The sequence below is a fragment of the Scyliorhinus torazame genome, chromosome 17 (assembly GCF_047496885.1).
Source record: "Scyliorhinus torazame isolate Kashiwa2021f chromosome 17, sScyTor2.1, whole genome shotgun sequence".
NCBI classification, from domain to species: Eukaryota; Metazoa; Chordata; class Chondrichthyes; order Carcharhiniformes; family Scyliorhinidae; genus Scyliorhinus; species Scyliorhinus torazame.
This window is the reverse complement of record NC_092723.1, coordinates 181,374,115-181,401,999: the sequence shown is the minus strand read 5'-3', so window position 1 is coordinate 181,401,999 and position 27,885 is coordinate 181,374,115. Positions and strand designations below refer to the sequence as shown.

The 27,885-nt window shown below is 42.9% G+C and overlaps 1 protein-coding gene, 1 long non-coding RNA gene and 1 other non-coding gene across 4 annotated transcripts in view; 1 reads left to right on the top strand and 2 right to left on the bottom strand.

Annotated features, from left to right (window-relative positions):
* The window catches only part of brd8a (bromodomain containing 8a), a 104,715-nt gene that overhangs the window by 20,006 nt on the left and 56,824 nt on the right, over positions 1-27,885 (top strand). Inside the window, exons 11-21 of the mRNA XM_072481771.1 lie at positions 795-971; positions 7,119-7,396; positions 8,526-8,879; positions 9,793-9,985; positions 11,491-11,537; positions 13,016-13,233; positions 15,510-15,602; positions 16,172-16,240; positions 17,600-17,777; positions 19,542-19,646; positions 22,791-22,835. Of these exons, the coding sequence (XP_072337872.1) occupies positions 795-971; positions 7,119-7,396; positions 8,526-8,879; positions 9,793-9,985; positions 11,491-11,537; positions 13,016-13,233; positions 15,510-15,602; positions 16,172-16,240; positions 17,600-17,777; positions 19,542-19,646; positions 22,791-22,835 (1,757 nt within the window). The remainder of the gene's footprint in view (positions 1-794; positions 972-7,118; positions 7,397-8,525; positions 8,880-9,792; positions 9,986-11,490; positions 11,538-13,015; positions 13,234-15,509; positions 15,603-16,171; positions 16,241-17,599; positions 17,778-19,541; positions 19,647-22,790; positions 22,836-27,885) is intronic.
* On the bottom strand, positions 179-27,885 carry LOC140394476 (uncharacterized). Of its 2 annotated transcripts, XR_011935887.1 has the most exons (5): positions 27,455-27,885; positions 27,035-27,153; positions 24,150-24,458; positions 562-656; positions 179-414 (listed from the first exon to the last, which is right to left on the bottom strand). It is a non-coding gene; the product is annotated as an uncharacterized lncRNA (long non-coding RNA). The 2 variants fall into 2 exon arrangements; XR_011935888.1 differs by lacking the exon at positions 27,035-27,153 and having other exon boundaries at positions 27,455-27,882.
* On the bottom strand, positions 4,501-4,692 carry LOC140394622 (U2 spliceosomal RNA). Its single transcript, XR_011935933.1, has one exon. It is a non-coding gene; the product is annotated as a U2 spliceosomal RNA (small nuclear RNA).

Sequence of the window (27,885 nt, the reverse complement as noted above, 5' to 3'; positions counted from 1 at the left end):
AACTGAAACGGCTCTTAATTAACAGAATTTTCTTATTTTGGAAAATGTTCTCCAGCCCCATTTCTCTATTTACTATCTTCAGGAAGAATGTTAGTGTAGGTATTCTTTTGATTGGGTAGGCAAATGTACACCCAAGACCTAGGGATTGACGCTGAGAAAGTGAGTGACAACAGACTTGGTGAATCTTACTATTTTTATTCCCTTTTTAAAAATTCCGTTAATCACTATGCAAAGCAGTCAATAATTGACTTTTCCTGTTCATTGTCACATACAGAGTTATGCATTTGTTCATTTTCATTTGATGTTGTTCTGGATATTGAGACAGTCTCTGTTCCTTTGTGTGGTGCCATACATGGATGCATCGGTTTGCTCTGGTGTGATACCACAGATAAGGGATTTCGCTACTTACTGTCACTGTGAACAGATAGGAAGAGATTTAGGTACTGTCAATCTTTATAATGACATTAGCAAGAGAATTTGACTGTCATATTTCTCATTTTACCAAAAGTAGAAACCAATCTGGTTCCTGACATTGTAGACATAGCGCAGAAAGGGACAGACCTTGTTGCTGTTGTGTACGTGGCATTGTTTGGGACAGTGCTAGCTGTTCCTGTTCTGTGCTGTACTGTCTTCATTGCAGTCTTTACTGCATGCTTCTGCATCAAAAACATTGAGAAAGTTACGTTCTCAGTGGGGTTAGACGTCATTTAACTAAATGAAGAACTTGTGTTGAAAATGGTTGCTGTTGCCGTCTGCATTAGCCTTGTATGTTTCTTTGTGCACTTTTGTGTTAGGAGCCCCTACTCTGTCCAGGCTTCTGGAGGCCGGTCTCTCGCACTTCACGCCACCTTTCGTTCCCTTCTCTACTATCAGCAGTGAGGCACCACCTCCAGTTAAACCTTTGCAAAGTCTAGCTGACCAGGTGCGTCCAGCCGGCACCACAGCAATGGCGCAGGAGAGCAACAGGACAGGTCTGTCACAAGGCAGTCTAACCTATCGCTGCCAGATCTCAAAAAACATACAGTAACCTAATGTCCTGTTCCTTTTAAAGATTGTCCCAAACTTCTAGATCTGGATATACCAAACTGGTGGGGTTTCAAACAGACTTTTACTCATGGACAAATGTCTTTGGTTCATTAGCGCTACATGACACTCTGCTAGGATTAAAAAAAACACAGAAAAACGATACAAATAATACAAATATCCAATCCTGACCGGAGCATCTATTCAGTCGCTGTCTTTTTAACATTAACTAATACTTGTCTTAATGAAGGATTTTGATATCGGTACCATGTCCAGCTAAAATTTTACATTCTTAATCTAAATTTTCACTGATAAACTTTTAAAAAGAGAAACACCATTACACAATAAAATTATCCCAATTGGAGAAACTCTGAGAAACACCATAAATAAGAAGGCGCATGTTGATGAGTACTTTGAAAACTCAATGTAGCATGGTTGCAGCACGGTAGCACAAGTGGCTAGCACTGTGGCTTCACAGCGCGAGGGTCCTAGGTTCGCTTCCCCGCTGGGTCACTGTCTGTGCGGAGTCTGCACGTTCTCCCCGTGTCTGCGTGGGTTCCCTCCGGGTGCTCCGGTTTCCTCCCACAGTCCAAAGTCGTGCAGGTTAGATGGTTTGGACAGGCTAAAATTGCCCTCCGTGTCCAAAAAAGATTAGGGGGGGTTATTGGGCTACGGGGATAGGGTGGAAGTGAGGGCTTAAGTGGGTCGGTGCAGACTTGACGGGCCGAATGTCCTCCTTCTACACTGTATGTTCTATGATTCAAAGTGAAGAACAGTGACTTTTGTGATTCACAAGCAAGGTGGATTTGAGTGGGATGTACGGTTAGAGAAAGAAGTTGAGTAGAGGCTGCGCACCTTCCCGGAAGGAGGGAAACTGAACATTCCTGAGCATTGTTACGTCTAATTATAGAGAGGTAATGTGTGTATGTGTTTGTCTGCGTTGCAGGAGAGAAACCTTGTACAAAAGAAATGGAATATTATGGAGGAGAATGGGGTAGGATATGTTCTAGAGAGAATAAGATGCCTCTGATCTATTATTGAAGACACATATAGGGTAGTTGTACATGTCTTTTTGTTCAGTATTATATTACACATATCTAAGCTTGTAATCTTTCACTCGTCAGGGCATTTCACAATACCAATATAAGGGGAAAATAACAATTTATACAATGAGAAGAGAATCCTGATTGGTTGGCAAGTGGACTCTGGTAGAGAAGTTGCCATGGAGAATGCACCAGTGTCTCACAATTAACTGCTAAGCACTGTTCTAAATTAAAGCCAGGCTGTTTGACCCTCATTGGTCAAGCTGTTGCCCTGAGGAAGGTGTCAGCGATTGGCTGTTGCTTATTTTGTTTAGCTGAAACAGGCACAATATGTGCACATGTTCTTTCTGTCTGCAAAAATCAGGGCCATGTGTATTAATATATGTAGCTTCCAGTAGATGCAAATGTACAGTATGTAGGTCATGCATCCCAAAGACTGCCGCATTGTATCAAACAGCCTGTCTCCTTTGCAACAGGCAAGGTACAGACCGGACCCAACCATCCTGGGCTTGCAAAACTCAAACCACAGTGCCCAACATTGGATTCCTAGTTTGGACGACATTTGCTAAACAATCCTCAGTGTGCTAAGAAATACGCTGACAACGAATTTACGATTGTCACATGGGCTCGCAGTGCATTTGCATACACTGGAAGCTGCATATGTTAATACACAGCCTGTTCTTTACAGACAAAACATGTACACATATTACGCCTGTTTCAGCTAAAAGCCATTTGATGACTCATTCCTCAGGCACAATGCTTTGACCAATCAGCATCAAGCTGCCTGGTTTAACTTTCAAACAATGCTTGGCAGTTAAGTGTCAGTCATGATCAACAGATGCATTCTCCATGGCAACATCTCAACCATTGGAATCTACTTGATACCAATCAGCACACTCTTCTTATACAATATAAATTGTTGTTTTCCCCTTATATTGACATTCTTGCAAAGTATCCTGATGAGTGTAAGAAACAAAGCTTTGACATGTCTCTTTTATTCTGTGATATAATACTGTGGCTCTAATATCATTACCGTAATAAAATTAAAATAGATTTGCATAGTTATCCAGTCCACATAAGTTTTATTCTTCAGCGATAAAAGCTGAAATCATGTTGGCTTAATACCGCTAACTCTCCAATTTCAAATGTCCTTTTCTTAAACTCCTGTGCAATGAGTGGTCTGCAACATCAATATTAGACCAGAATGTAACAGACAGTGCAGAAACTAATTTCACTGTGCGATACAGAACAGTGACATTTTTTATATAAACATCAAAATACTGCTGCTTAGGAAAGGTTAAATGGCCAATGCTGTTATGGATGTGTTTCAATCCTTGGGATTAAGTAAGTGTCAAATAAATTGTAGAATAAAGCATGGATATATGGCATCATTGTAATTATGGGGCTAGAGAACGGTCTTGTGATTGGTGTTTTGTTCATAGAGACTGGATTCAAGTTGGCCCATAATGTGACCCAAATCCTGATAAACTTTGTGCCTCCGAAACCCATAAATGTCTGTCCTTTGAGAACGGGGCACTCAGCCTGGCACAGAACGGGGCACTCAGCCGGACACAGAACGGGGCACTCAGCCGGGCACTTGAAGACCTTAAAAAAGACAAGAGAGTGTGATTGCTGCTAACGAATATTATTAGTTCTTTATGGATTTTCAGATGGGGTGTTTTCCTTCCTAGATAAAAAGTCTCATTCCTTGAGTGTAATTTGTAACCAGGAATACAGTATAATTAGCCCCATGTTTCAACAGAAGAGCAATTAAATCATTCAGTTCCTGTAATATGAGAATTTTTCCTTGTGTTGGGAGTTTACCCACCAGAAATATATGTTTGTAAGAATTATTGAAAGAACAAGAAATCTAGAGCTGCAGATATATGGATTTTGAAGGTGTGTATGGAATTAGAAAGGACAAGTGGAATTTTGTGTTTAAATGGCGAAGCATTGAATAAAAAAAGCAAAGAAATGAATGTTGACTTAATGCAAGACGTTAATAGGCTTACAGTATTGATCTCTTGTAGCAAAGAATTACAATCATGAAAGGGGTATCCAGAACATTGACCAGATCGATTTTTCAAGTCTTTTTCACTGGAGCAGAGAAAGTCTAAAGGAAGTTTTCATAATTTGATGGGTTTTGATAGAATAAATAGTGTTTCCACTGTTTTGAAAAATCAATAACAAGAGGACAAACAAGATCAAGTGTAGTGTTCAGGTGAAGTGTGGTCTGACGACAGCATGCAGCAGTATAGATCTACACTTCTATCTGAAATGTTTAAAATAGAATCAATAGCAGGTGTAACTATATATAATATTGTGTAGGTATGTATATACTTCCTGTTAGCTTTTTCTTTATGAATTTCTGCTTTTGCTTTTTGAGGAAGTGAGTTCGCAGTGGCCTAATATACCTTAATTTCTTTTTTTAAATGACTTTTCCTGAGTAACAAAGCCAGGGCTCAGTGTGGAGAGGGGCAAACCCCTAATCCAGCTCCTTGCCTGCTCCAAAAACCAATTCAAATTGAATCCAATTCAAGGTCCCCAGAAGAGAGACATACCAGATCTGAGCCAAAAGGCAGAGCAGATACTACACATGATCTTAGCCAAAAGGCCAAGAAGCAATCCTAATATACCTTAATTGAGTAAAAATATTAATTTTTTATAAAATGTTAAAGATAGAACCCACACCCGTACAGGGAATTTGGAGGTGTGATGTTGAATTGAACGCTCAGTAATGCTCCTTGGTGGCCAGATGTGACGCTGTAGACGAGCATAAAATAGTTCAATTATTCCAGCATTCCACACTATCATATTAATGGGAAAAACCCCATTGAAAAATATAGACACAATTAACATCGGAAACCTTGTACATACTGTTGATATTGGTCTTTTGAATGGAAAAATTACCAGACAGACCAGTTTCCACAATATAGATGGTAAGATTTTTTTTTTTGCCAGTTATTCAAGCAAAAAATGAATGATCACAAGTGACTATTGAGGAAGGGAGTATGCGGTTTAAAACTAAATTGAATAAGTATTTACAAAGAATAAAGGGAAAGGGGGAGGGAAATTAGAATAGAATAGTTAACTCCAGTTGAAGACCTGGAACCAACATGGGTGTGATGGTTCAGATGGCCTCGTCCTGTGCTATATCCCCTGGGAATAAGCTGCTGAAGTCTCAACCATTTGACTTTAATGGTTGCTGGGAACAAATACTACTGAAGAAATTATGGCCTGGAATATTTTCCAGTAGCCTGACAATGCTGGCTAAGTGATTGTTAGCTCTGAAGTAAAATGTTTTAACGTAGGGAATGGCATTCCAGTTGATACTTTTGGTTGAAGAATTAAGGGCAGTGGCTAGTTTCCGAGTGACAGTGGTGAAGTATTGAGAACAGGCCACATGCTATCTTGGCCACACCAAGACCGAAGAGTGATCAGGCCAAAATCCTAAAGAAAGAATGCCCATAATGGCTTTTGGTCAGAGAGACTCGACGATGATCATTTCAAGTTTGACAATTATCCCAATGCCCTCCCTATAACCATAAAACGTAAAATCGTGTATGAAAGTGCATCGTATGTACAGTGTTTTGCAATCCTGCATCAGTATTATTCTGAATTTGAAAGGGTTGTAACTTGGATTCCCGCAACCAAAGTAGAATAACATTTAATCATCCCTCTCAAAAATGTTTTAATAGCTAAAATTCTCTCATGATTACAGTTCTAACACCTACAGTTCCATAAAATAGTTTTTAATAGATGCAACCCAAGATTCCCTTTATTTAAGTACGCTGCACATAAGCATGATGATCTGGGATTTTGATACCTTGGGAATTTTTTAATTCACCGTTGCTTTTTGGGACAATCTTTAACTACGTTAGAGAGAATGTGGACTAGATGCAAAATCACCATCAGCAATTAGTTACTTTTAAGGAAATGGTATTTCAATCGTCGGCGCCTTTTTAATCTCAATGTGCTTTTAAATACTGAGACCAAATGAGTGACATTGCATGTCGAATCATCAGTGCGTCATGCCACAGAGGATAATTCCTGCAGTTTCCAAAACAGTTGTTTCCTATTCCCAGTTGTTCCCTACAAGAGGATAGCTGAATACCAAGCCGTTCCCCCATAGGAAAAGAGGAAGAATTGGAGGGAGAACTGTTAACGTTACAGTAGGAGAGCGATCTGGGAGTAGGTCTGCAGAATGTTTCCTCAATTGGAAATGTATACTGTACGTGACATCAAAACAAATTCAAGAAAATAAGTAGAAAAGTGAACTTTATTTCAGTAATACTCGACTGAAATAATGTGTGGCAATGAATAGCACGGAGCAACTTTGTTTCCCCTTAGTTTTTAATTTTTTTGAGAGAAATGTAATGAACTTTTAAATGTGATTTAATTTATATTGGGTTGGAAATTTAATGCGAGTTAAAAATACTGTTCATTCTTTAACACCTTGTAAATCACCTGGGAGGATCTGGATCAAATGGGTACATTTTCAGTGTTGCAATCCAGACACAACAGTGGAATGTCAGGGTCCAGTATAGATCTGGAGGTCTTCCGAATAGATTTTGAGATTTATCATGCTTTGCAGACTGAACCAAGGGGGGAGGAGGAAGCACCGGGACATTGTGTCTCAAATGTTTGGTGTTGTGCAGGAGTTATGCTGATTATGCAGGCTTTCTCACCTTGCTTTGCGCATGGCGCCTTTTTCTCAGAACGTATCGCGATTGTTTTCCCCAGTTATTTGCACTTATATTTCTGCTACCAGCATACTAAGAAAATGATTTTATTTGTAGTTTTCAAATTAATGCATTGTTTACGGTCCTGTTCATGGCTTTGAAATTCAATTTGAGCTTGTTTGCCTTGGCTGTTCAAAGTTGCTTTGCATTTTATTAGAGTTTCCAACTGATCATGTTCCAGTATATCTGAGAACTCATTAAAATATTGATTATATGATTAAATCACACGATAAAATGTCGATTGTGCAGAATGTCTGGTTAGAATTGCAGAAGATGTATCCGTTGATCTTTCTGATGTTTATTCCTGCAGTTGAAGAAGCCACCATTTGTGTTCAGGTAGAGAGCTGTGAGGAGCAACCATCGCTGTCAGTACCCAGAGATCTGGCTGGCTTCTCTGTGTTAATTGACACTGGAGAAAGCAAGTGTCTGCCAGCTGGCACGGTGCAGATTGCAAGGCCAAGAGAGAGCCTTGCCGAGCAGCAACGGACAAAACAGCTTGAAGACACCAAAGACACCAGAGTATCTGATTATGCCGATGTACTGCACTTGAGGAATCCTGCAGACATCCTAGCAATGATGGAAGAAGAGGTGAATAGTCCTTTCCCTCCCAACACATTTTTTTATTCCAGTTTAGAAGCTTCCACATGCCATTCCTTTAGAGGATAGGCTGGTTCTCTGCTTCCAAATTTTCCTTTGCTGCACTTAAGCTGACTGCTGCAGATCTGTCTGAGTATTGAGCTGACTCATCGTTCAAGTTCAAGAATTCATAAATGGGTGTTCCATCTTCTCCCGTGGTGCAAAGCGGCAAGATTGCTTGAGAAAGTTTTTCATCGGGAGGCACGGTGGCGCAGTGGTTAGCACCGCTGCCTCTCGGCGCCGAGATCCCAGGTTCGACCCCGGCTCTGGGTCACTGTCTGTGTGGAGTTTGCACATTCCTCCCGTGTCAACGTGGGTCTCGCCCCCATAACCCAAAAGATGTGCAGGGTAGGTGGATTGGCCGGGTTAAAATTGGAAGAAAAAAAATTGGGTGCTCTAAATTTATCTTTAAAAAGAGAGTTTTTCAAAATCTGATGTCTGCTGCACACAAGTTTGTGTGGGTTGTCAGCTGTCGTCGCCTGCTTCCAGAATTGCAAATTTAACAAAATTAACATAAAGATACCTGGCAACTCGAGAGCAAAGGTAATAAAACAGAGCAATTGAACCAACGGAAAGTTAGCAACAGTGCGGTTGGCGATTAGGGATTATGTGGAGTTCAATCAGAATGAGGAGGTGTCGGCGGGCATTTTTTGGGAAGCACTGAAGGCAGTGGTCCGGGGAGAAATTATCTCATTTACGATTTGTGCGAATAAGGAAAGGAGGGCGGAACATGACCGTCTAGTGAGCGATATAGTGGAGGTGGACAGGGAATATTCGAGTGTGCCCACCGTGGAGGGATTGGTGAGGAGGAAAAAGTTGCAGGAGCAATTTGACAGGCTGACAACGGGGAGGGCGGTAGGGCAGCTGCGTAGGGCAAGAGGGGTGCAATACGGGTATGGGGAGAAGGCGAGCCGCATGCTGGCACACCAGCTGCGGAGGCAGGCTGAAGTCCAGGGAAATATTGAAGATCCGGACTGGGGCTGGGGATGTGGGGTCAGACCCAGGGAAGATGCCTCACCTGGAATCTTGCAGGTTTTAATCAAACAAAAAGGTTGATAGGTCACCCTCTATTGTTTTGTAGGTGGAAGAAGCAACAGAACTGATTGACCTCCCCGCTGATGGTGCTGGAGAGAAGTTAACTGCCACTGAAGGAAACACCATCTCCCTGTTTCGGGCAGAACAGATGATAAAGGAGGAAGCTGAAGAAGTCCAACAGCAGACTCATAAACCTGAGCCCCCATCCAGTGAGGAAACTCAAATGTTGGCTGGATTGGGAACTGAAGAAAAACTGGTTATCAAAACAATTAAGCAAGAGTTGCCGGAGAAAGTAAAAGAGGAGCAAGAACAGGACGGTGAATCAAATTTGGGGCATGCACAGCAGGTCGGGACTGCAGGAAACACAACAAATTCCCCAGGCAGCGGGTTCAAAACCGAGGTGAGAATAGCAGAGAAAAGTGTACACAAATTGCAGGACATCGGGCGGGATTCTCCGCTGGCGGGATTCTCCGTTTTGCCGGCCCCAGGGGTTTCCCGACGGCATGGGGCTGCCCCACAATGGGAAACCCCATTGACTGGCCGGCGTAACGGAGAATCCCGCCGGCTGGTCGAGGCGGAAAAGTGGCGAGGCGGGATGGCGAATCCAGCCCCCAGTGTACAAACAGCATGGTTTTATTAATTCATTTGTGCAACTAAATAAATATTGGAGTTGCGCTCAGGGTAAGTTTGCATTTGCATTCACTTATTTGCTGCTTATTTTATAATAATAATAAGACCAAACAAATGTTGGCACATTTTAATATTAAGGAAAATTCAAATAAAAGTGTTGCCTTGTTTCGATCTCTAATCTGAAATATCCAACACTAGTACTGTCCAGAATGATGATCTGAAGTAGTTTTGAAATGATCCCTCAAGACCCTCATTTTATAAAAATGAACTTACAAACATGTGAATTAGGAATAGTCGGTATCAGTGAGTGAATCTTCTCTGAATTGCTGCTGATGCATTTATATGCTTACTTAACTGTATACTTTTAGTAGACAGTCAGTGAAAACTAATATTTTGAATATATTCAAGAGGCGGCTGGATATAGCACTCGGGGAGAATGGGATCAAAGGCTATGGGGAGAAAGCAGGATTAGGCTATTGAGTTGGATGATCAGCCATGATCGTGATGAATGGCGGAGCAGGCTCGAAGGGCCAAAAGGCCTCTCCCTGCTTCTATGTATCTATGTAATAGATTTGAGAAAGCAAAAGAGTCCTTTTATGTAGCTGACCTTGCCTTTAGACATGCATCCTGAGAACAGGTGCCCTGATCTCCATTTTGTAAGGGTTTGTTCCTTTCATTTGCAGACGCTTGGGCTGGAACGTTCTTTACCTCGGACCACCATACGAAGTAAAAGCACATCTGAGGAACCAGCGCACCCCTTGCCCTGGAGCACCGCACGCAGCAAAAGTACCTCTGACGAAATTGGACAACTGTCCCCCAGGATCACAACCCTGAACAAAAGTAGCTCTGATGAAGTGGGACAATCCGAAACTATAGGTCAGTGAAATGGGGAGTCAGTGAGAGCCATTTGGCATAGAAGATGGCAAGTGAAACATCAACATAATTCAACACATCCAAATTTCTTCTCTTTTAATTATATTTATTTAATAAATTATTTAAAATCATTATTGACCTTTCTGTTTCTTCACCATTCATTTTTCCTTTATTTGCCTCCCTTCCATCCCCTGAGTCTTTGGTTTATCATTAGCATATGATTCCAGAACATCTGTCTCCCTCTAGTACTTTGTGCAAGTGACTTTTCTTTGTGTGCACCCAGATAGAGTCTGTTCAACTACAGCCAAGTTTTTAACCTGACCTCCCCAACTCTCACATGGAAACGCTTCCAACAGAGGTTACTGAATAGAGATCAGTCGTAGGAACCTTTGCTGGTTCTCCTTGACTTAGCACTGAATCTTGAGTAAACCACGACTCGAGCTTGGTATAAAAATGGAAGATGCTGGAAGTACTCTGATGAAGTAGTATCTGGAGAAAGAATTTGAGTTAATGTTTCAGCTTGATGACCTGTTTTCAGAATTGGGAATAAGTTAGAGATGTAACAGGTGTTCAGCAAATGCAGAGGGAGGGGATGATAGGGAATATCTATGGTAGGGTGGAAGGCAGGAGGGATTAAATGACAAAAGGGACGATCATGCAAAAGATAGGATTAAAACAGCAATACTGGTCAGGTCTGGCAGTATCTGTGCTGAGGGAGACAAATTCAGGGTCTTTAGATTGGTGACCCCTTGTCAGAGCAGAATTTGGATCTAGACGCAATATAGATGGAAATTGCGGAATCATCGGCAGCAGCTGCCATTTGGAAAAACGGGATCAGAGGTTGTTATTTGAAATGTGGGACTCGATGTTGAGTCAATTTTGAACTCACCCGATGCATATGTTTCAAGTTTTCGGCTCAGCCGTTTGTTAGTCTCCTGTGCTGCTCATACACCACTCAGGACAATGTGGTGGCAACTCCCCATCTGACTTTATAAAATCTATCATGGCGTTTATTTTCTCTACAGAAAAGCATATGGCCTCTATTTTCTGTTATTCATTCGTGGTATGTGAGCATTGCTGACCAGGCTATCTCATTTATTGCCCTTGAGAGGTGGTGGCTCAGTTCCGCCTGTCTGTGCTGACGGAATTAGGAAGCCACCTTGTGAATGTCTTCAGGTGCAAGCTAGTGCCCTCCTTTTCTGCAGCATTGCATGTTGGAAACCCAATCTCACTTTGCCTAAGAGCTACTCGAGTCATTTACTAAATCTACTACAGCACACATATTTTGTATTGATCAAGTATTTTTTATGAGTAAATTTTTTGCGGGGGGGGGTTTTCAGAGTGGGCTGGGGGGGAAGAGTCATAGTCGTACTATATTGCTGTGCGATTTTACTGACCTTGTTGATGATGACCTTTGTCTGATGAAAGATGTTCAAACACTATATGAATAATAATTCAAGAATCGCATTCAAATTAATGTCAGACTCCTCCTTGTTTTCAACCTTCAGAATCCACAAAGGAAGAGACTGGCATAATTGTGAAGGGCCAAATCAAGGTACTGTGCATCTGAGATCATATAATTCTAGGATACTGCAGCTGTATTTAAGTAACGATTCTGTCTACTGTAAGTTCAGTAAAATTTGCACCTGCTGTGATATTGAGTTTATCTTTTATCAAATGATCTGATAACGTTGTTAAACTTGAACGCTGTTCCCGTGATATTTTTTATTCTCCTGGCCTAAGGTGCCATCCAATTTCACAGTTGAACAAGTTAACGTTTAAGCTCGCATTAAAAGAAAGTTCAATAACATCTGAATAATATCAACAAAACCGTTAGAAAGTAAAACTAGAACAGAGGACAGTGGAACAACTGAGCTGGACTGCCAGCCTCTATCAATCAGGAGATAGAGAGATAGAGATAGAGAGATAGATCTCCTGATAGAGGCTGGCAGACCAGCTCAGTTTTTCCAGCATCCATTGAGTGGCTTGCGAGGCAATTTAAGAGGACCACATTACTGTGAGGTTGGAGTCACGCTTGGGCTAGGTTAGGTAAGGGTTTAGCAGATTTCCTTTCCAAAAGGATATTCATAAACCAGATCGGTTTTAATGGCAATCCAGTTGTTACATAGTCTTTTTTGTTTTAAGTTCTTTCATGGGATATTGGAGTCTCTGGCAAGGCCAGCATCAGTTCCCATCCCTAATTGCCCTCAAACCGAGGGGCATATTAAGAGTCAACCATTTGCAGTGTGGTTCTGGCCAGACCAGGTAAAGACAGCAGATTTCCTCCTCTAAAGTACATTGGTGAACCAGATGGTTTTTTTGCAACAATAGTTTCATGATCATCAGTAGATTCCAGATTTTTATTGAACTTGAATTTCACCATCTGCGGTAGTGGGATTCGAACCTGGGTCCCCAGAGCAGTATCGGGGGTCTCTGGATTACTAGTCCAGTGACAATACCGCTATGTCACTCACTCCAGTGACAGAAAATAATAGGACGAATGAGTCAGTTGTTTAGATGGGAATTGTGTAAATTGATGAGTAATGTGACAAGAACATTTTGATTTGATTTGATTTATTGTCACATGTACCGAAGGACAGTGAAAAGTATTTTTCTGCGGCCGAGGAATGTACACAGTACGTACATAGTAGACACAAGAATAATCAACAGGGAACATTGACAAATGGTACATCGACAATCAGTGATTGGCTATAGTGTGGAACAAGGACCAAACAAAGGAAATACATGAGCAAGAGCAGCATAGGGCGTCGTGAGTAGTGTTCTTATAGGGAACAGATCAGTCTGAGGGGGAGTCATTGAGGAGTCTTGTAGCTGTGGGGAAGAAGCTGTTCCTATGTCTTCAGACATCTGTACCTCCTGCCTGATGGAAGGGTTTGGAAGCAGACAATGCCTGGGTGGAGGGGTCTCTGATAATGCTGTCTGCTTTCCTGAGGCAGCGAGAGGTGTATACAGAATCAATGTGGGGGTGGCAAGTTTGTGTTCTGCACAATGATGGTATGATGTTTTTCACAGCTGCAAGAGGTGCTTGTTCCAAAAGAAGAGGATGGCGCAAGTGAAGCTGCCAGTACGGATGAAGCCAGGGAAGAGGAACCAAATGAGGTCTATATGTCAGAAACTGACAATGAGCCACCCGTCAGTGAAAGTGATGATGGATTCAGTGTCCATAATGCACATTTGCAGTCTTCAGTCCTTGCTGATTCAATACCCAGCAGCCCTGCTTCCTCTCAGTTGTAAGTTTGGAAGCTGTTTGTTTCAACCCTTAGTGGAGCGAGTCATGTGATATTCAGCTTGCTAAAAATGGTATCCATATTTGCTTAGCCTTGCACTGCAGAACTTTGGGAACAACTTATTCTGCTGTATTTCATTGTACTCTGATACAGTTTTAATTAAAGCCCAAGAATGGTGTAGCTTTCATTTGCTGGCACAGATTGCAACCTTGGTGCCACATTGATCTGGAGATGAGCTTCCTCCTATTTGCACTATCTCTAAGACTGCCGATTTCCACCCTCGTAACTTAGCCCCTGCCTTAGCACATCAGCGGCTGCAAGCCTCTTTCATGCCTTCGCTACCTCTAATGGGTCACTGTCTGTGCGGAGTCTGCACGTTCTCCCTGTGTCTGCGTGGGTTTCCTCCGGGTGCTCCGGTTTCCTCCCACAAGTCCCGAAAGACGTGCTGTTAGGTAATTTGGACATTCTGAATTCTCCCTCTGTGTACCCGAACAGGCGCCGGAATGTGGCGACTAGGGGCTTTTCACAGTAGCTTCATTGCAGTGTTAATGCAAGCCTACTTGTGACAATAAAGATTATTATAATCTGACTATTCCAACACACTGGCCTCCACATTCTACCCTCCATAAACCTGAGGCCATCTAAAATTCTGCCGCTGCACCAAATCCCTTTCACCGATCACCATAGTGCTCACTGACCAGCATTGACTCCTGGTCAAGCAACACCTTGATTTTAAAATTCTAATCCTTATTTTCAAACCCCTCCAAGACTTCCGCCCCCTCCCTATTGCTGTAATCTCCACCCCACAACCCTCAGATATCTGTACTTCTCTAATACTGGTCTTTTCTGCATCCCTGATTTTAATCACTTCACCATTGTTGGTCACACTTTCAGTTGCCTAAGCCTTTGAATATCCTCCCTACATCTCTCTATCTCTGTACCTTGCTTTCATTATATAGTCATGATGTGGAGATGCCGGCGTTGGACTGGGATGAGCACAGTAAGAAGTCTTACAACATCAGGTTAAAGTCCAACAGGTTTGTTTCGAATCACTAGCTTCCGGAGCACTGCTCCTTCCTCAGGTGAATGACGAGGTATGTTCCAGAAACATATATACAGACAAAGTCAAAGATGCAAGACGATAATTTGAATGCAAGTCTTTGCAGGTAATTAAGTATGTACAGGTCCAAACGGAGCAACTGGAGAGAGGGATAATCACAGGTTAAAGAGGTGTGAATTGTCTCAAGCCAGGACAGTTGGTCGGATTTCGCAAGCCCAGGCCAGATGGTGGGGGGTGAATGTAATGCAACATGAATCCAAGGTCCTGGTTGAGGCCGTACTCGTGTGTGGAACTTGGCTATAAGTTGCCAATTTATAGCCAAGCTTCTGCTCAGCAGAAACTTATAGCCACATTCTGCGCATATGAGTACGACCTCAACCAGGACCTTGGATTCATGTCGCATTACATTCACCCCCCACCATCTGGCCTGGGCTTGCAAAATCCTACCAACTGTCCTGGGTCTATGTATATGTTTCTGGAACCTACCTCTTTATTCACCTGAGGAAGGAGCAGTGCTCCGAAAGCTAGTGATTCGAAACAAACCTGCTGGACTTTAACCTGATGTTGGAAGACTTCTTACTGTGTTCGTTATATAGGGCACTCTTTAGCACCTACCTCTTTGAATAAGCTTTTGGTCAGCTGACCTAATATCTCCTTATGTGTTTTTTTGTGTCATATTTTGTTTTATAATGCATCTGCAAAGCATCGTGGGACCTTTTATTGTGTTAAAGGTGCTACATAGGTAAGTTGTAAAGATCCTAATTGCTTCCCAATTCGTCACATGTTTTATAGTAACAGTTGACTTCATCCATCTTTGCACTTTGCTGGGATTCATTAAGAACTTGCTCTTTTATTGTTTGGGGAAAATAACTTAATGCACTTAAACATGGAGTATTGTAGAAAAGCACAAATGCCTTGGCTGAAAAGAGTGTTGTGTTGCTTACAGTATTAGCAGCATTTTACAGTGGTTTGTTGTGGAATTCAAAAGAAACTAAATCATCAATTTTATTTTGGCAACTTGGTCACATTTTAATAAAGTGCTGTTTTGAAAAAGTAACCGGTGCAGATGAAAAGAAAGTAATACTGAATGCAGATATTATAATGCTTCTGTGCAGATACAGATAGATTGTGTGATATCTTTGAAAGCTACCTGCATTACTGCAACTTATTTCAGTGATTTTAATTTGTAACTTAGTTTTTCCCTTATTGTCTTCTCCAGTTCAGTTTGTAGTGAAGATCAGGAAGCCATTCAAGCTCAGAAAATCTGGAAAAAGGCTATTATGCTGGTATGGAGAGCAGCCGCTAATCACAGGTTAGTGCTGATCTGCAGTAACATATTTGGATCAGTCTATCCGATCTTGTTATGTGGTCTATAATCCTGATGCACGGATCTACGTGCAAATAGCCTGGAAAGTTTAAACTTCCAATTGACAGTCTGTCCTTGAAAGCACACTTATCACATTCTTGCATTACTCCTCGGAGCCTCCACTCCTTTGTTATACCCATTACAGCTCAAGCACCATTGCAGAGACCTGTCTCACCAACTGAGGAGTCCTACTTCATTTTTTCATACTTTTCCTTTTATATGTTGCATGGTTGGCTGCCTTTCCAGCTGCTTTCTTTGCTTTTCAGTTTTCATCTCTTTTGCTCTGATTTGTTACTGGGCCCTTGTTCTCTCTGTGTTTCAGGTGGATAATTTTAGTCTATATTTGTAGTCTAAATTCTTCAGTTACTGTGTATTACAAAGATTCGCTACCTGCTATGTTTTAGTGTTTGTTATCCTTGTCAACACGCCTATAGATGAATGCTGAGCACAGAACAAAATGAATGTTATGCAACATTTTCTGTCTCTATTTCTGAAGTGTGTTCTTCCTTTCACAGATACGCTAATGTATTCCTTCAACCAGTGACAGACGATATTGCCCCAGGATATCATAGCATTGTACATAGGTCAGTTTCTTGGACGAGCCATTCAAGTTCTTTTTTTCTTTAAATGTATTTCCTTACAAACATGTATCAAAACAGGTTACAGCAAATAAACACCCCGGGAAACATACTTCCCAGCAATCAACTATACTGTCTGAACACATTTCTCCCCCTATTCCCCACCCACCCCACCCCACGACGAACAGCTCTTCAAACACGTTCACAAACATCCCCCACTTTTTCTCAACCCCCCCTGTAGAGCCCCTTAACTCATACTTTATCTTCTCTAACCGCAGGAAGTCATACAGGTCACCCAACCAAGCCGCTACCCCCGGTGGCGATGCCGACCGCCACGCTAGTAAAATTTGACACAGTGCAATCAGAGAGGCGAAGGCCACGACATCGACCTTCCTCCTCTCCATGAACTCCGTCTTCTCTGAAACCCCAAATATTGCCACCAAAGGGTCCGGGTCCACCTCTTCCTCCACTACCCTGGCTAAGACCGCAAACACTCCTGCCCAGAATCTTCCCAATTTTTCGCAGGTTCAATAGTGGAAATTTACACCAATCAACAATGATTTCACGGTCATCATGGCAATCCAGTTTTAGTTTTGAATTCTGCCGTAGGGGGATTTGAACCGTGGTCCCTGGAGCACGTCCCTGGGTCTCTGGATTAATAGTCCAGTAACAATACCACTCCGCCACCACCTCCACTTCTTTCAACCTGTGCAGTTCCAAACAGTCCAAAACTCAAAAGTGAAAGTAAAAACTCAGAGCCACAGCCCAGCTCCACCCAAGCAAATGACATCACTGAAGCCATGTGATAAGACAGAAACCTTTCTTAAAGGGACGCTCCCATGACAATGGGTTTTTTGGAGAGTTGTTCAGGGGGTTGGCTGCTGTGCAGAGACAACAGGAGCCACTTTTGTTTAGCAGCATAACATTAAGCCCAAGAGTAGTAAATTTACAAATACTAAGGAGGATCTTGGTAGATGTAATTGACTCTTCCTTGTTTTATATACTTTGCAACTGGACTCTTTCTTGACTATTGGACAATGGAGCACAAGGTTAAGCTGAGCATACGGTGCAAGGTTTTTGGCAATCGAGAACCATGGGAACGTAACATCAAGAGGCATTGTGTCTATGGACTTTCAGGGAACATTAACCTGTACTTAGTGATAAGAATTGGTAATGAGAAATTATAATGATAAGAACTTTGGAAAATTCAGCGTTATTTATGTACAGTGAGGTTTTTGTTGTGGTTTGATTTTTAGTGTAAAGAATGACCATTAAATATGATCCCCAAGAAATTATCACGTGGGAGGGTGTTCATGGTAGAGAAGGGTTGCTTGTACTGATCACTGTTTAATGTCATCTTTACAGACCAATGGATTTATCCACCATAAAGAAAAATATTGAGACTGGTTTAATTCGCACAACCGCAGAGTTTCAGCGGGACATAATGCTTATGTTCCAGAATGCAGTGATGTACAATAGCTCTGATCATGATGTGTATCACATGGCATTAGAAATGCAGCGCGATGTCTTGGAGCAAATCCAGGTAGATCCACAACTTTTAATATTTTGCAAACATGAAAATGAATGAAATGAAAATCACTTATTGTTACGAGTAGGCTTCAATGAAGTTACTGTGAAAAGCCCCTAGTCGCCACATTCCAGTGCCTGTTCGGGGAGGCTGGTACGGGAATGGTACATGTGGATGGTCATGACATGTAATTTCATCCAAATAGTTAATGAACTAACCCATGTTTTCTTTTTAAGAAAACAATCCTTTTGTCGTCATAAATATGTCAAGTTATAAATGGGAGGAGGTGGGTGATGGTGGGGAATCATTTGGAAACTCATTCTGTAGCCTCAATTAGATCCAAGTCTGAACACACCATTCCTGAAGTTCCTGCGATAGTAATTTTATGGTTCATTTGTCTTTACAGTCAAGAACAGTACGGGTTAGGTTTTTCCATCACTGCTTTACATGTACATGTTTTTAGTGATGTGACCAGAACTGAACGCCATTCTTTTAAGTGTGGTCCAAGCAGTGTATTGTAAGCCCTGAGTACGATCTGCAGATGATGTACTTTTGCAACTTTTAGCTATGCCAGTAGTGATCAACCCCTCAGCTAATGGGTAGGTGTGACTAATTGGAAATCCAGATGGGGATAATTAGATTTCTGATTAGTAAATTAAAGAGTGAGTAATTGGCACCATTGTTGGGTATGTGATCACAATGCTCATACCGAAACAACAAACAACCTGTTTGCGTGTTTGCTGGTAATTAGTAAATTGAAAAGGAAAGTGAGAAAGCATGTTTTGATGATTAAGAGTGCTGTCATTAGTGACAGATGGTAAATATTTAAGTATGTGCATGTAACCTATATTTGTATACCGTAAGTGCATACAAGACATTTTGCACTAATATTAGTGCAAGTAACGCAAACGGTATCACCATATCAGCAGTTTCTATTAGGCAGCACTGAACAATACAACGCAGCATCCTATTTGCTGCTTTACTTCACCACAGTGGAAGCAATAAGTCAAATATATCTCCAATATCCTTTTGAATCTCTCTTTGCTGATTTATTCTGATTCCGTTTACATTATGGTCCATTATACATTACTTAATATAATAATCTTTATTGTCACAAGTAGGCTTGCATTAGCACAGCAATGAAGTTACTGTGAAAAGCCCCTAGTCGCCATATTCCGCCGCCTGTTCGGGTACACAGAGGATGAATTCAGAATGTCCAAACTACCGGTCAGCATGTCTTTCGGAACTTGTGGGAGGAAACTGGAGCACCCGGAGGAAACGCACGCAGACACGGGGAGAACGTGCAGACTCCACACAGACAGTGACCCAAACCGGGAATCGAACCTGGGACCCTGGTGCTGTGACGCAACAGTGCTAACCATTGTGCTACCGTGCCATCCTATTACTTGACGTCTATAAACTTGACGTCTATGTCAGCGTTGAAATGCATTTGCTTCGCCAGATTTCATTGCCTTTCTAAATCCACTGTCACGCCTCTAAACTCCAGTTCTCTTTATTTAAATATTTAGGTGGAAATTCTTTACTTTTGGTAACATTTCCAAATATTCCCTTATTGTCTGATTATTGACTTAGCTGAGAGGTGCAGGCAAGAGGAGTGTCAAGAACTCCAAAAATCCCTTACCCTCCTTCAATTGGGGAAAATACCCTTAAATAATGACACCAATATGCTTCAAGAAACAGTTATGATATTGCTTCTGTTTAGGTTTAGCACTACCATTATCTTTCTCCCTGATTTTGTTTCCCTCTCTGACCTTTCAGCAATTCCTAGCCACACAGTTAATAATGCAAACATCGGAGTCTGGAATCAGTGCTAAGAGCCTGCGTGGGCGAGAGTCAACACGAAAACAGGATGCTGCAGAAAAGGTCAGTGTATGTCTGAAACACCAGGGGTGCGATTCTCCGAAATGGAGACAGAGTGTTCGCGCCATCGCATCTCACGACGGCGTGAAATGGGCGCGGGCAGCGGCGCTGGAGCGGTTCGTGCCGCTCCAGCCTCCCTTCCCGATGCCAAATGGGCGCCGCGCCAACCCGCGCATGCGCAGTTGGGCCGCTCCAATGCGCGGGGGACTTCCTCAGGGCGCCGGCCCCAACGCAACATGGCATGGTGGTTCAGGGGCCGGCCGTGTAATAAAATAGGGCTGGGGCTGGAGAGGCCGGCCCGCCGATCGGTGGACCCCAATCGCGGGCCAGACCCCGTCGGAGGCCCCCACAGTGAAGGAGTGCTTTACCCGCCCTGCAGGCCGCGTCTCGACGCTACGCGCAGAGTTCCTGCCGGCTGCGAGCAGATGTGAACGGCGCCGGCGGGACTCTGCTGTTTCCGCTCGGCCCATCAAGGCCGGAGAATCGGCGGCCCGGCTGCGGACAGCGGCCCCCGACCGGCGCCGCTCCAAGTCGGAGAATCGCCTGCTGGCGTCGGACCGGCGCCAGGGGAAAAAATGGCGCAAACGCCGATTTTCCCATACGGAGCGGCATGGGAGAATCGCGGCCCAGGTCTTTATAAAGAGCCAGAGCCATGAATTCTGTTAGTCTAAAATGTTAAACAGTGAAACCTGTAAAATTGGTTATTAAATAACAGACATTGCAATAAATTAACCACTTAGATTTCACCTTTATGAGGAAATTCCCGAGTCAATCACACCCTGATTCGAAATTAAAGCTTGGCTTGTAACCAAAGGACAACATTTTCAAATCTGCTTAATCAGATGTGCGATGTGACCAGATCAGCTGTGGTATTTGTGAAGCGTCAGAATCCAAAAGAAAAGTACTGCAGGAGTGTGTTGACGACAGATCAGAAAAGCTTAGGCAGCACCCAGGGTTGATCTTGTTAGTATCATTGGTAGCATTATTATTTAATTAAGTATTGAAGGTGACCAGATGAACCCAGTGTTTTTTTAAAAAGTCACAAACCATTGTGTATATTGCACGTTACCTATACCAATGTGATTGTAATTTAAACAACATAATTGCACTATTCTCATCATTTTTAATTTAGAAAATCACCAAAAATTACACATGCTGCTTTCACAAGTTAGTGGATCTGGAAATTGATGGCTGAAATTGACGAATTAATGGCAGGACTTCTCGAATAACAATAATTGAGATACTTTGGCATGAGAATAGAAAGCAGGAGGGAAAGGGGCAGCACGGTAGCATTGTGGATAGCACAAATGCTTCACAGCTCCAGGGTCCCAGGTTCGATTCCGGCTTGGGTCACTGTCTGTGCGGAGTCTGCACATCCTCCCCGTGTGTGCGTGGGTTTCCTCCGGGTGCTCCGGTTTCCTCCCACAGTCCAAAGATGTGCGGGTTAGGTGGATTGGCCATGCTAAATTGCCCATAGTGTCCAAAATTGCCCTTAGTGTCCAAAATTGCCCTTAGTGTTGGGAGGGGTTACTGGGTTATGGGAATAGGTGGGGGTGTTGACCTTGGGTAGGGTGCTCTTTCCAAGAGCCGGTGCAGACCCGATGGGCCGAATGGCCTCCTTCTGCACTGTAAATTCTATGATAATCTATGAAGGGCGCCATGAGGCACAGTGGTTAGCATTGCTGCCTATGGCACCGAGGACCCGGGTTCGATCCCGGCTCTGGGTGACTGTCCGTGTGGAATTTGCACATTTCCCCCGTGTCTGCCAAAGATGTGCAGGGTAGGTGGATTGGCCACACTAAGTTGCCCAAAATTGGAAGAAAAAAATAATTGGGCACTCTAAATTTTTTTTTTTAAAAAGAAAGCAAGAAGAAACATTGTAAAGTAACTTTTAGTTACATAATTTGATCCTTTTCCCTCCCCACCCACATGCCAGATCAGAACAATCCCAGGTTCTGTCTTTGGTTATATCGTTGTGTTGTGACAATTGGTCTTGCCACCTCTGAGCGAAGAGTTGGGGGCGGGTTGGGGATATGGTCAGAGGAGAAAATTGGATCTGTTTTCCAATCACCTCCAAGTGATCATGTTGAAAACTACTAGACTTGTAGATATGAGATTGGGAGAGTGTCTGTTTCAACTGCAATGAACCCGCTGTGAAAATGCTTGATAGCACTCCCTGGCCCGACTAATGCATCTCTGGTTTTGCCACTTGGGCAAGATACCATTCCTGGGGCAGCACGGTGACGCAGTGGTTAGCACTGCTGCCTCACGGCGCCGAGGTCCCAGGTTCGATCCCGGCCCCGGGTCACTGTCCGTGTGGAGTTTGCACATTCTCCCCGTGCTTGCTTGGGTTTCGCCCCCACAACCCAAAAGATGTGCAGGCTAGGTGGATTGGCTACGCTAAATTGCCCCTTGATTGGAATAAATGAATTGGATACTCTAAATTTATTTTAAAAAGATACCATTCCTGAAATTGCAACTAAATTAGGTTAGAGTCAGGGCTGCGTGTGGCGCAGTGGTTAGCACTGGGACTGCGGCGCTGAGGACCCGGGTTCGAATCCCGGCTCTGGGTCACTGTTCGTGTGGAGTTTGCACATTCTCCCCATGTCTGCATGGGTTTCACCCCCAGAACCCAACGATGTGCAGGTTAGGTGAATTGGCCATGCTAAATTGCCCCTTAATTGGGAAAAAAAATAATTGGGTACTCTAAATTTATAGTTAAAAAAACTGAGTTAGAGTCTGAGAGCGAGTGTGAAGACAAACCAGCAGAACACTTTTGGGATGAGTGGTGACACTTTTGAACAAAAAAAATCAAAGAATAATTGAAGTGAGAGTAAAAACTGGAAATGCATTTATTTGGATGTTCGTAAATAGAAAAAATTAACAATTAAGTCTTTAGATTTTTGTCGGAGATCAGAGCTAGAAATGGTGACAAATCTAAATCAGCCAAAACTAAAAAGATTTTAAAAGAAGCCAATTCCTTTTTGAGGTCCTTACATTTCCTCTCTCACTGACGTCCATCATTTGAAAAAAAAAGTTGCGCTGCTACCATTTTAACCTATTACCACAGTAACACATTGAAATCCAAGCATAGAACATTGCTTCAGCCATTCATCAAGTGTTTTTTTTTTGTTTGTCCTTTAACAGGACAGTGTCCCCATGGGCTCTCCTGCATTTCTACTCTCTCTCTTTGTAAGTATTCAATGCGCAATGTGGATAATAACTCATTGTAGGAGGTCGCAAAGTCCGGAAGTGAATGTTCTGCCCTGAATGTTAACCCAGATTATAATGCTCCAGTCTGTGGTAAATACAGTGGTTCATAGCTGGTCAAAATCGTAACTGTGTTTTCTGTGAAAGTATGCTTTGATGAGATTGTCCCAGTTTGTTTCATTAGGTTCAGTAATGTCTGATATTTCACCATTTCACAAATGTCATATTAAAATGTGGCGTTGACTGTTGATCAGCTACACCAGAGACCCCATGTGACTGCTGTGGTCAGTGCCAGTTCAGAGTCGTTTGTATCCAATGAGCTGATATCAGTTAGATGCTGTCTGGAGGAAGACCTTTCAGTTTAGATGCGGATTCAAAGAACACGCAGAGAAACTTCAACCACAACAGTATTTTTCCTGTACATGTGAAAGGAAATATAGGGAATAAGGAGTTCGTAATGCTGTGTGCCAGGACTTTCGAGAAGCCAGAGAGATGTAAACCAATGGAAGAAAGCTCCTAGATCTAGTGAAGGACAGTTTAAGGCACTGACATGTTCCATTGCTAGAATTGTACGTGATCTAAATGCTCAGAATCCAGAGATTAGGAGCATCGGCATGCAGTCTGCCTTCTCTCTGATAGGGCTCTACAACAGAACAGGTAGGTGATGCTTCCCACACTATAGGATGCTGCTCAATGAATTCTGAACAGCCTTACTTCAGGTCCCACCTTTCACTTGAGGGAACTGACAGGATTTATTGATATTTATGAATAGCTCCGGTGGTTGTTTTTGAACCATGTGCTGCTGTTGTGTTGGAAAGCCTGGCTTGCAAAGTATTGCCCAATAAGGCAATTCCTTGACTTATCTGTGGTGATTTCTGGGTAAGATGGCATCACTCTAGATCAGTGGCTCCTAAACGTTGATGTCCTGTGAACCCCTTTCATGAAAATGCCAAACCTGGCGAACCCCCTCCTAAAAATAAATATTTTCCAGTAGTTTTCTCCCTTTGCTGAGTATAAATTGTGAACCCAGTAATCTTGGAAATATAAACTTTGTTTTTCATATGACACTCCTTTAACCGTTCCCAGATCAATTCATCAAACAGTCACCAAATGACCTAAGTAAAATGATAACACCCATTGTTGACATCTGGTTACAAATATTGTCTTTTATATATGCAGCATGGGTTATTCTGTGGGAGATGGTGATGTAGTGGTATTGTAACAGTTTACGATCCCAGTTGATGTTACAACTGAATGGGAAGAATCCAGAATGCAACCCCGGCTGAAAATACTAACTTTTTTCCAAAACGTGGAGGAACAGAATCACCAGACAGGTAGAAGGCTGGAGCGGTGGCATAGCGGTTAGCACTGTTGCTTCACAGCACCAGGGACTGGGTTCCAGCCTCGGGTGACTGTGTGGAATTGGCACGTTCCGTGTCTGTGTGGGTTTCCTTCGGGTGCCCCGGTTTCCTACCACAGTCCACAGATGTGCAGGTTAGGTAGGGTTACAGGGATAAGCGGGGGAGCGGCCGAGGTAGGATGTTCTTTCAGAGGGTCGGTGCAGACTTGATGGGCCGAATGGCTTCCTCCTGCACTGTAGGGATTCTATGACAAAAAACATTTAGCGTAAATGAAAAATTGGATTATAATGCAATACTCGTTTACTCTTCCCTTTAGTAGAACAATTACACACAGGTTTTAGGATTGACACAGATTACAAAGTACACAGTAAGCGACAATGGTCTCATTAACATACAAAGTCCCCTTTAAGCACACAAGATGACTGGCCAAACACACGCTCTGTTCTGAAGCCAAGTCGGTGTCTGTGGATTTCTCCTCTGAATCCCCCCAGGTGATTGTCACGTGAGTTTCCAAATTACATTTCCAAGAACAAACTTTAAAATCATCTTCCATAAGTATATTTTCCCTTAGTGCTTTGCATTCTGAAACCTAGACCATGTTTTCCAAATGTCATGTTTAAACAAAGCTCCCACTTTTAACATTGACTCCAGTCCAGGATTTTACACCACCCTCTTCTAGGTTTCCTTTGTCTAACTGCTTTTACACAAACTCCGGGATCCAGCCACCGATTCACATTTTCATTTCAAATCATGCTCCACAGGCTGTAGTAAAATCTCACAAACATGAAAATCACTTAAGATTTCTTTCTGGCATGTCAGCCTTCTGCCCAGTTCTGTCTGTCTTTACTGAATAGTGCTCTGATCTAGTACCTTTAACCTCAGACTTCATGGAAACTTCTCTTCATTTCTCTAGTTTCCTTAACAAGCTGCTCCTCATCTCTGCACTTGTTTTCTTAATGGTGTGGCATTTCTTCCAGCAAATCTGAGAGATGTTTCCTCCCTCACTACCTATCTTCCACTGCAGTCAAATTAGCTAAACTAAAACTTAAAAGCTTTTCTATTTTACAAGGCCCCAGTGCTAAGCAGCCACTGCTGGTAGCCCTCTCTAAGCACAATAGAAACACAGTTGGAACTTAACCAACCCCCTCAATGGTGTTTGGACATGCAAACACCATTGTCCAGCATGAATCTAACTATAGGTTTTGCTCATCCAGGCACAGAAACATTACATTAAACCCACTTAAAACTATACCTTTTTTTTAATAAAAATAATAACCGTTTATTTTCACAAGTATGAAGTTACTGTGAAAAGCCCCACTTCGCCACATTCCAGTGCCTGTTCGGGTAAGCTGGTACGGGAATTGAACCCGCCCTACTGGTCTTGTTCTGCATCACAAACCAGCCATCTTGCCCACTGAGCTAAACCAGCCCCAATACAATATTTACCAATACAAAAAGAAATCCCTTAAAACTATCTTTGTTTTACTGACACACTGGACTAGAAATCCAGAGGTGAAGGATGTGAACCATTAACCCTGTTTCTCAGTCCACAGATGTTGCCAGACCTGCTGAGTTTGTCCAGCATTTCCTGTTTTTATTATTAATGCTGAGTTTTGGGCAGCACGTTGGCACAGTGGTTAGCACTGCAGCCTCACGGCACCGAGGTCCCAGGTCCGATCCCGGCTCTGGGTCACTGTCCATGTTGAGTTTGCACATTCTCCCCGTGTCTGCGTGGGTTTCGCCCCCACAACCCAAAAGATGTGCAGGTTAGGTGGATTGGCCACACTAAATTACCCCTTAATTGGAAAAAATGAATTGGGTACTCTAAATTTATTTTTAAAATATTAATGCTGTTTGTCCAGTACTTTTCTGTTTTTATTATTAATGCTTTGAGGGACACGGGTTCAAATCCCGCCACAGCAGCCAGTGGAGTTGCAATTCAATTAATAAATCAGTAATATAAAGTTAGTCTCAGTGATGGGGACCATGAAGCTATCATTAATGTTATGAAAGCCCATCTGCTTCACTATTGTCCATTAGGGAAGGAAATCTGCCGCCCTTACCCTGTCTGGCCTACATGTGACTCCAGACCCAGCAATGTGGTTTACTCTTTACTGCAATCTGAAATGGCTGAGCAAGCCACGCAGTTCAACGATAATTAAGGATGGCCAACAAATACTGGCCTTGTCCCATGAAAGAGTTAGGAAAAGATAATAAGAGACATAAGACAGTGTTAGTTTGTGTGTTTCCCATAGGTGATCACAAAGTGACGATCAAACAAACCAGAGAGAACAAATTTTACTGTAACAGCATCCTGAAACATTATTAATTTGACAAGAAAATACCTCATTGGTTATTTAAAAAAAATAAATTTAGAGAACCCAATTCATTTTTTCCAATTAAGGGGAAATTTAGCGTGGCCAATCCACCTAGCCTGCACATCTTTGGGTTGTGGGGGCGAAACCCACGCAAACACTGGGAGAATGAGCAAACTCCACACGGACAGTGACCCAAGGCCTAGATCGAACCTGGGACCTCGGTACCGTAGGCAGCAGTGCTAACCACTGCCCCACCGTGCTGCCCTCCATTGGTTATTTATAACACGTGTACAGATGATAACATTGACTTTGGCGACTGACATGGCCCTCATTAACCTGAATAGTATTTAATTTTGTGGTACTAAACCTTAAAAGTGATGCCCCTAACCCCCACAAACCCACCTTGTGTCCCAATCCCCACCACACCACTTCGCCACCTCAGCTCCTCAACCCCATGCCATACCTAATTGCCTCTTAAATGCTTAAGGGACTTTGAACAGACCTTCAAGTTTGAAAACTCTCAGTTGCTGCCTCTGGACTCCGGACACTTTGTGTCTCTTGGCAGAATTTCTGAAACGTCAGCAGCAGCAGTGCAGTAGCTTGACTGAACTGAAAAACAGGCTTTAAAAAAAAAAAAAAAAATCAGCTCTCCAGCTGAACGTTCCAATTTTATTTTTTAAAGGACATACAGGCCTGGGTCGTCACTCTGGACATTGTTAAAACACTGAACCCAAGCCCCCCCAAGTACTGTGCCCCGTCAGAACCCCCTCTCCCGGAATGGACCGGGGGCATTTAACTCTTCTCCTTATCGTCAGCATTTTAGTCAAGAGGTCAGAAGGGGAAGGGAAACACAGAAAACATTAAAATTAACATCTTGCGACACAGCACGACCCTGACGCAGAAGACAGAGCACATCACTCACCAACTCCAATTCCTGTCGAGAGGTATCTAAAGAGAGTTTCTCATCTGATCACAATGTCAAGAGGTATGAGACGAGGCACGTTCAACTGGGTAAATGGTTGCTGTTTTCCAGATTAACAGCAATTCATTGACCAAATAGGGATGGTCTATATAACTGATTGGCTGCTTTCGCCATTCACCATCCTGAGTCACAGGCTGCTACTCAAACCGACAACTGAGATTGGTGAGCAGACAATTCTCTGTCTGCCACTCTGGGATTATTCCCACAAACCTCCTGAGACATTGCCACTTCCATGGCACCGTTTTTTTGCTGTGCGGTTTCAGGGTCCCAGGTTCGATTCCTGGCTTGGGTGACTGTGCGGCGTCTGCACGACCTCCCTGTGTCTGCGTGGGTTTCCTCCGGGTGCTCCGGTTTCCTCCCACGCCTCCCGA